A 9,165-nucleotide genomic window follows, 5' to 3' on the forward strand; every position below is an offset into this window, starting at 1 on the left:
GGGATACGCGGTGCGGCTACTTTGACAGTTGACGCGCGTCAAAAAAGTTCAGCTCCCTTCTACTTTATGCTAATTACTCGCGGCCAACGCGGAGCGTTATCCAATGATTCTCGAGTACATGAGGAATTCCCATGAAACCAAGGGCTATGTTTTGCTGCTTAAAAGTAGTTTTATGACTGGTTATCATACATTTTAATGTAAGATTCATACACTACAAGAAACTATGAAGTGCAAGGTCTTTGTGCTTATGTTAAAAGGATTATGTACATTTTGACGACATTCAAAACTACGTGAGGGCTATGAAATGTGTGAAGTAAACACATGTCCACAGTTAGGTAAGGGCAGACTTTGATGTTACTATCGCTGGTTAGCTTGCTTAATCGATATAGACGTGTAGAAAGACAGAAAGAGATATTCCTGTTCAGTGTACTCTGTCACGCCCCTGCATGTGCTCAGACAAGAAGCATTCCGTCAACAAAGGGAGGTGCGTCGCGTTTATGAGCGTCAAATGGCCGTCAAAGTGGGAACAGGCCGTAATGTTTCTGTAATGAAGGGGTAACCAAGTGTAAGTACAGCCTGGTCAGATAGGGGCCAGGTAACAACAATGACCCGATCTGTCTGTCCTTCCTCTTGTTTGTTTGTGTGTCGCAGTGGTTATGAGTCACCTGATGGTGGCGCCACACATCATCATGCATCAAGCAAGTAGGCCAGGTTGCTATCTCTGATTGCTCTTGGTTATGCGGTGTTAAATGGCATGTTGACTACTGTTTAACACCTTTAGTGCTGTCCTAAATGGGGGCGGGGGGGCTTACCTGTTGTTTATTTTGTGCTCAATGGCACCTTGACTAGTGTAAAAACACCTTTAGTGCTGCCGCTCTGAATGGTACATCATTAATAAATCACGAGGCTCTTAGCGTATAATGGAGGTGACCCATGGGTAATTACAGTGGCGTTTGACTCGCTACAAGACAAAGAATCCCAATTAATGACCGATAATTACGCCAGCGCAGATTAGATTACAGAGGGTCTGCTACAATAGGAATGCACTACCGCTACGCTATCCAGACCCAGCCGAGGGGCAATCGCCATTCCGACATACCGCCATTCCGACAGTATTTGATTGTCATTCCAAGCCATTCCGAGCCATTTGAACATTGTTGCAAGTACTTAAAGGCGCGTGAACAACGTTCTAACTCAATTGACATTGGCAACTATGTTGGTACATGAGCGGAAGTGGAGAGAGTGACAGCGCAATTACAGGATTAGTGTATAATTTAGTGTCTAATTTTGTCACGGTCCAAATGCCCAACAGTTCCTGCAAGCTGGAAAAATGGTTCAAAAATGGTATGTCTGAATGGCGGTATGTAACCGACCCAGCCACCCTCACACTGCGCTACAGTGAGTGTGTGTGCAACCGCTGGTAATCCAATTGAGTCAGTGAGTGAAACCAGAGAGATGATTGTCAGCCTTTGTCCTGCACCTTTTCCTGGCATGTGCACAATCTTCTCCTCCAACTATGGTCAGCTGTCAATCATTTTAGAGTGAGGAGTCCGTCCGCACACTTAAAATCCTTTTTTCTTTATTATCATATTCCATGGCAGGATAGATAGCTATATGGCTGCATATCCTGCCATGAAAAAGGATTTTTACTGTAAGTGTGCGGACTCCTTACTCTGAAATGACAGCTGACCATAGCCTGTTTTATATTGACACCAGCTCCACGGTGACGATCAGTGTTGAAACACCAAGCGTTTGCACAGAGGTGATAGGAGCCTCAGGTGATTTCATTTCACCATCTAGGCATTTTATTGGCATCAACCAGCCGCCGGTGTGACACAGAGGTGTGGGAAAAAACCTCCATCTAGGGAGTATCGGTGCTCTTTGGTCACACCACATGTCCGCTGATATGATGAATGATGGCAGACAGCTGCCTGCAGAGCAGCCAATGAGCAAGTCTCCTCCTCGGGGAAGGGACAAAAGGGTCAGTTGCCCTGGGCACATGGAGAGAGGGGGCCCCCAGATTACACAGAATGTATTGTGTGTGTGTGTGTGTGTGTGTGTGTGTGTGAGAGAGAGAGAGTGAGAGAGAGAGAGAGAGAGAGAGAGAGAGAGAGAGAGAGAGAGAGAGAGAGAGAGTGTGTGTGTGTGTATGTATGTGTGCGCGCGTGTGTGTGTGTGTGGGGGGGGGGGGGTCCAAATAATTTCGCCTTGGTTCCAGTTCAAATCTGTCTGCGGCCCTGGTGCTGGTGCTGGCGGACAGCTCCCTGTGGGGCAGCCAATGAGCAAGTCTCCTCCTCATTAAGGATTAAAAGTGAGAGCAGCAGCAGCAGCAGCAGCAGCAGCAGCCGCGGTGGACAGGGACGGATCTAGCCTAGCGAGCCAGACCCGTACAGCAAAAAGCTGTACCAGGGTCTAGGAGGGCTGGGCAGCAGTGTGGGCGGGATAAACGGTTGCTTCAGCACTCAACGCCACGCAATTGGATGGCAAACAACCAATCCCCACACACTTCTGTGTAACGTCACAGCTGTCTTGTGAAGCGGCAATTCCGAGCCGTCGTAGCAGTGAATGCGTGTGATCACCACAGCCACAAACAAGTTTCCTAATAAATCGTGTTTTCACTTACATAGTTCAAAAATGCCTCGTTTTCAACCACACGGCCCTTCTTGATCATCCAGCGAAATGTTGAGCAATTTGGGGCTTGTTAAATGGTTATATTTATGATTGTTGTCAGCATGGCATGTTCGGTGTTAGCTAGCTAGCTGTATACCCATAACTAATACACGGCTGGATATTAGCTCTGTGTAATTGACGACAGATTGGCTAGCCGCTAGCTCGGTAGACTCTAGGTGTCATTCCCATCTATTTAGTAAGCGACTTACAGACTTTCAAAGCTCCCAAATGTCTCGTTTTTAATGACATGGATCTTATTGGAATTTGGGGCAGGCATATAATACAAGGCTGGATACCTAGCTCTGTGTTATTGGCGACAGGTTAGCTAGCCAGCGAGGGCCCCTTTGTAGGTGGAGCGGCAAATTCGAGCCGTCGTAGCAGTGAATGCATGTGATGACCACAGCCACAAACAAGTGTCCTATAAATCGTGTTTTCACTTATACAGTTCAAAAATGCCTCGTTTTCAACCACATGGCCCTCCTTGATCAACCAGCGAAATGTTGAGCCATTTGGGGCTTGTTAAATGGTTATATTAAGACTGGATACCTAGCTCTGTGTTATTGACGACAGGTTAGCTAGCCACTAGCTTGGTAGACTATGCCATTCCCATCTATTTAGTAAGCTACTCAAAGACTTTCAAAGCTCCCAAATGTCTCGTTTTTAATGGCATGTGTCTTATTAGAAATTGGGGCAGCAATTTCATTCTACACCTACAGTAGTGGTCTGATAATAGCGTGTGACTATCTGGTCCTGTAAAATGCTCAACTTAGCTTACCGAGCTAGTTTAAAACATCGAATGATCAAATGGTATTGTGTTGTGATCTATTTGTGTCCGATAAGTTCATGGTGTATTATTACATCAGTCCATGTCAGACACGAAATGTATTATCATCCAGGCTTTTTAAATTAATATAAGTGCACTTTCGTGCTGTACGTAGCACGGACGGACACCATGCTTCTTCTTAGAAAGTTTCCTGTTTACTAAGTAGCCCGGCCCCCCTCGCGATTTGATTGGCCCTGTCATCGGATAACTTTCAGCCTCGCAAAACGACCGGGGTCCGCTAGACTGCCCCCGGGAGCAAATTCAATTTGCGGTCGCTAGGGGCGTCTAGATTTCTAGGCTAGGACGGCCTCCATGGGCCCCTGGGCCAGACACAAAGAAAGACCCCCCTCCATGGGCCCCTGAGCCAGACACCAAGAAAGGCCCCCCTCCTCCATGGATGTTGCTCATTTACAAAAATATTTAGGGTTTTAAGGGCCGTACACACACGTCGCTGCTAGTTACTCGCTCAGCGAATGAACTCAATAGAATGTCAATGTGTTTCAGCGAGACTAGCAGGCGAGTAGGCGAGTACTGTACAAGCGATGCGATGTGGGCGGATCCCGAGTTGAAAATATTTTATCTTCGAGCGAGGTGAGTAAGTGAGTAACCAATTGGAAGGCAGAGTTCGGTACTTCTCGCCTGTTCATTGGCAGTTAAAGCCGAGGGGAACTTTCAGCAAACGTTCCATGAAAGAGAGGCGAGCAGGCGAGCGAGCGAGAAGCTAGTAAATAGCAGCGATGTGTGTGTACGGCCCTTTAGACCTGATATTAGAAGCCCCTATTGCTTTGGCTTCAGGTTTTTTTTCCTGAGAATATAGACTAACTCTAATTGAAAATAGAGTTGTTATTAAAAGTAAGATTTTAACATGAGAATGGAAATATAGAGGCTTGGGCTTCAGGGCCCCCTTGACTCTTGGGCCCCTGGGCCAGAGCCTGGTAGGCCCGTGCAGTAATCCATCCTTGACGGTGGTGGTGGTAGTGATGGCCACCGCTTATTAATGATGCAGACAGGGCTCCTGCTGGCCCTGTCCTCACCAACCAGCTAATTGGCAATAATTAGCCAAAGAACCCCAGCAGTTTCCTCTCCGGCCAAATCTCTCTCATACTCTCTTTCTGTGTCTCTCTTAGTCTCTCTCTCTCTCTCTCTCTCTCATTCTCTCTCTCATTCTCTCTCTCTCTCTCTCTCTCTCTCTCTCTCTCTCCCCCTCCTTTAATTCTTCTGTCCTCCCTGTGTTTCATCTTATCTCTTTAGTAGTGCGCATATTGCATGTTTTGACATAATCACCTCTTGATTAAACTACATTTTTATTCATCTATTTGTTCGTTTGTTTTATCTGTTCCATCCTATTGATTTACTTGTTTTTGTGCTCAGCAGCATCACTGTATAAATTAGTCTTTGGAACAAATAAAATGTTTTGAGTTAAACAGAATTAAATTTGAAATGAAAATGTGAATGAATTGAACAGAATGGAATGGAATGCAACGGAATGGAATGAACTTGAAATGAATAAATCGATCCCATTATTCCCCTTAATTAATGACCTCGTTAAATCCTCTCCCTCCCTCCCGCAGGCATGAGCACGGTCCCCGAGGTGACGGTTGCTAAGCACTGTGGTCTGCAGGTGTTGGGGCTGTCCCTCATCACCAATAAGGTGAGAAGTATGTGAGTGTTGGTGTGGTATGTGACTGTTTATTTAGTGTGTGACTGTTTGTTTAGTGTGTGACTGTAGTGTGTGACTGTTAAATGTCACCGAGGGCCAGTTTTTCAAATTCCTCTCAGTAAAGGACCAAACTATATGTATGTATTATGGTTGTCAACTGTCAATGAAAACAATACAGGACACTTCATTGAAGAAGGGGGTCGGTCTGGGGGTCCTCCCCCAGAAAGTTTTGCATTTCTTAGATGTTATTTCCTGCATTTTAACGTCCCGTGTCCCGTTTCAGCTCGATGTGGAACCCATACTCTAAGTTCCGAAAAACGATTCTGTATTTCAAGGGGGGCTTGTGGGGGGCCTTGCTGTCCAAGAACCTTGCTGTCCAAGGGTCGCATCTGGCCCCAGGGCCACCATTTGAATAGCCCTGCTGTAGTGTGTGACTGTTGTAGTGTGTGGCTGTTGGTGTAGTATGTGGCTGTTGGTGTAGTATGTGACTGTTGGTGAAGTATGAGACTGTTGGTGTGTTGGTGTAGTATGTGACTGTTGGTGAAGTATGTGGCTGTTGGTGAAGTATGTGACTGTTGGTGAAGTATGTGGCTGTTGGTGTAGTATGAGACTGTTGGTGTAGTATGTGGCTGTTGGTGTAGTATGCAGTGTTGCCAGATTGGGCTGCTTAGGATGGCCGTGTGCAGGAAAAAATTGAGAAAAAACACCCACTTTTTGGGCATAGAAATCAATAGAATTGGGCGGGATTTATTGCTTCCAGGCAAGTTTTGAGAATATTGTGGTCTGGAAATCATCAGCTCATCTGGCAACCCTGGAAGTATGTGACTGTTGGTGTGTTGGTGTAGTATGTGACTGTTGGTGTGGTTTGTGACTGTTGGTGTAGTGTGTGACTGTTGGTGTGGTTTGTGACTGTTGGTGTGGTTGTATGGCTTATGTGAGACTATGCGCTTATGTTGTCTGACAATATTTGTGTTGGAGTGTGCATGTATAAGTGGGTGTGAGAGTGTATGTGAGAGCATGTGCTTTGGGGACAATAAAGTCTATCTATCTATCTATCTATCTATCTATCTATCTATCTATCTATCTCTCTATCTCTCTATCTATCTATCTATCTATCTATCTATCTATCTATCTATCTATCTCTCTATCTATCTATCTAAGGTGTCTCTGGACTACAGTCGTGAGGAGAGGGTTCAGCACGAGGAGAACCAGGCCATGGCGGAGATGCGCGCCGAGCTGCTGCGTAAACTGCTGCAGAACGTCATCGCACGCTACGACGAGATCGACTTCAACATCATGGAGACGCTCAATAGTCACTAAAGAGTTACAGTAGCCTAATTACCAGCTCAACAGCCACTAGAGTAGCCACTAGATTAGTGTTTTTCAAGCTTTTGTGAACAAACGCCCCCATGGCCTCCTCACAAGCTTCCCAACGCCCCATTGACCCCATCATAAGCCTGACAACGCCCCCCTTAGTATTAAAAAAACGCCCACTCTCACATGTATCCTTCTCAACACCCCCCTAGAGCTCCCCAACGACCCCTGGGGGGCTGCACCGCCCCTGTTGAGAATCACTACATTAGATCATAATCAGTGTCGTTGCAGGCTACGACGAGATCGACTTCAACATCATGGAGACACTCAATAGTCACTAAGAGTTAATAACAGTCACTATGGTGGCCATTACAGGATAATCAGCTCAACAGCTGTTAGACTAGAGTAGCCACAGAAATCAGCTCGACTTCGACATCATGGTAACACTCAAAAAACATTAGATAACCATCTCAACAGTCACTAAGTGCATTAAAATGTTCAGTTTTGTATCAACATCAAGTGTGAGTAAGACCACCACTGAGTGTTACATTTGACTGCAGTGTTCAATTAACATTGCAGCATGGAGACTGAGATTCTGAATACAATACAGTCTGTCCCTCAGAAGCTGTTGGATCATAACCAGCCTGACACATACACGCACAAAAACATTTTCAGCATTTCCAAGCCCACAGAGAATACACACGTTGCTGGTACTTCACCTACAGTAATCTCAAATCGACGTGTTCACACCAAATATTAGAGCAAAGATGTGCGGGTCACACATCTAACAACAGTTACTGACAATAAAGACCCTGTGAACAGCTAGAAGAAAACAACCAGCCCAACACTACACACACGTATACCCCTGAACAGGTATATTAGGGGACCAAAGAATCCATCCCACGGAACTCTGTGAAATGAAAACGGACCCTTTGGGACACAAAATCTGTGGCAGTTACGCAGATTTTGCTTTGTTGGGGTCTCTGAAGTGTTTTTCGTGATAACGGACAAACCGGTTTTTTTTGCAAAATCTGTGAAGCTGCCTCAGATTTTATGTCACAATGGTCCATGTTCATTTCATGGAATTCTGAGATCATGTGGAAGCGCCCCACCCTCCTCAAAACAATCCTCCAGAAATTCATTCAAATCCTCAAGGACACATTAACTTGTTTTGCTGACTTCCTTTTGCTTTGGATCATTTAGTGCCACCAATGAGGTGTACTACGAACAAAGCTGGATTGGTCATAAAGTATACATGATACAGGGCATTTGCCTGATGGACTGTTGATGATTTTGGCCTGGTCCTCCCCTCAATGTAGTGGTATCAGTTCTCATGCCGCTACAGCTGACCTCTCAGATTTAAGTTAATAGCCATTTTGCCTGTTGTGGTCAAAATAGCTCGTAAATAATGACAAAAAATATTGTGACAGGCTTCATTGTCTCTCTCATTGCCTGTTGGACCAGTTCTTGGCCGAAAATGCCCAGCCTGTTTTTTTGCCCCAGGCCAGCCCTGACTATGAATGAGATAAAGACCCAGATTTCCAGCTGTCCTTAGCATTAAAAGCCGGTATCACAGCCACCAAAATGAGAGATCTACAGGGTTTAATTTCAGCCCTTCCCTCCATCTTGTTCTGCTGAACTAATATCTACAGATTTGCCCTCTAGTACAGTGGTTCTTAACCTGGGGTGCGGGCACCCCCTGTGGGGGGCACCAGAGATTTCAGGGGGTGCGCGGAATTTTGTTTGTGTTGAGGTTGTGACCAAAATTTGGCTTGCTAACATTGTAATTAGGCCAAATCAAATCCAAATTAAAACATGTTTTGGTCCCCATGTCAAGGCATTAAGAATATTGATTACTGTCTCAAACTAAAATCATTGTAAATTAATCATTTAAATCGTTTTTTAGTGCGTATACTCGTGTAGAAGTTTTGGTTGGGGTGCGCGGCTTGTCTTGGGAACAGGTAAGGGGGTGCTTTAAGGAAAAAAGGTTAAGAACCACTGCTCTAGTAGAAGCACCTCAACAGAAAACTACAGGTCAGAGGGACCATCATGGAAATGAGCCTTAGGGCTTTGTTTTTTTGCGCTATCCCGAATTATTTGCTTTGTTTTTGAATGTATGGTTCAGTTCCTGTACCATGTTTTTACATAAAAATAGTCCAATTAATTAATTCATAAATTTATTCATTCAGTCACTGTATATTGTAAAGAACATGTTCAGCCAATTTGACTTGTTCTAATATTGTGTTCACGTACAGTGTCCATCAGAAGAAAATTGTGTAAATAAACCATTTTGGAAAAATCCATTTGCTTCAAGTAGCAGTGCCTGGGTATGTGTGCTTGTGTGTTACTATTTGTGTATATGTATGTGTGTGTTCAGGGTAGATTAGTACTGTACATCTCAATGCAAAAAGGCATTTTCCCCCCGTACGAATAAAAGAATCTTGAATCTTGAAAGCTAAAGCCAAAGCGAAAATATGCGAAAATATTCCTGAAGTAAATCCCTGGAGAAAAAGTTTCAGAACCACTGGACTAATTTAAGGATACCACAGAAGAGGAAAGCTCAGCCATTGGCTAATTGAAGGGTGTCTCAGAAGAGGAAAGCTCAGCCATTGGCTAATTGAAGGGTGTCTCAGAAGAGGAAAGCTCAGCCATTGGCTAATTGAAGGGTGTCTCAGAAGAGGAAAGCTCAGCCATTGGC

General features: G+C 44.8%; 1 protein-coding gene across 1 annotated transcript in view; it reads left to right on the forward strand.

Annotated features, from left to right (window-relative positions):
- The window catches only part of pnp4b (purine nucleoside phosphorylase 4b), a 53,758-nt gene extending 44,990 nt beyond the window's left edge, over nucleotides 1-8,768 (forward strand). The window contains exons 6-7 of the mRNA XM_063198544.1: nucleotides 5,065-5,144; nucleotides 6,315-8,768. Of these exons, the coding sequence (XP_063054614.1) occupies nucleotides 5,065-5,144; nucleotides 6,315-6,473 (239 nt within the window). The 3' untranslated portion in view covers nucleotides 6,474-8,768. The remainder of the gene's footprint in view (nucleotides 1-5,064; nucleotides 5,145-6,314) is intronic.
- The last annotated feature ends 397 nt before the right edge of the window (nucleotides 8,769-9,165 follow it).

Source organism: Engraulis encrasicolus, chromosome 5 (assembly GCF_034702125.1).
Source record: "Engraulis encrasicolus isolate BLACKSEA-1 chromosome 5, IST_EnEncr_1.0, whole genome shotgun sequence".
In the NCBI taxonomy this organism is placed as follows: domain Eukaryota; kingdom Metazoa; phylum Chordata; class Actinopteri; order Clupeiformes; family Engraulidae; genus Engraulis; species Engraulis encrasicolus.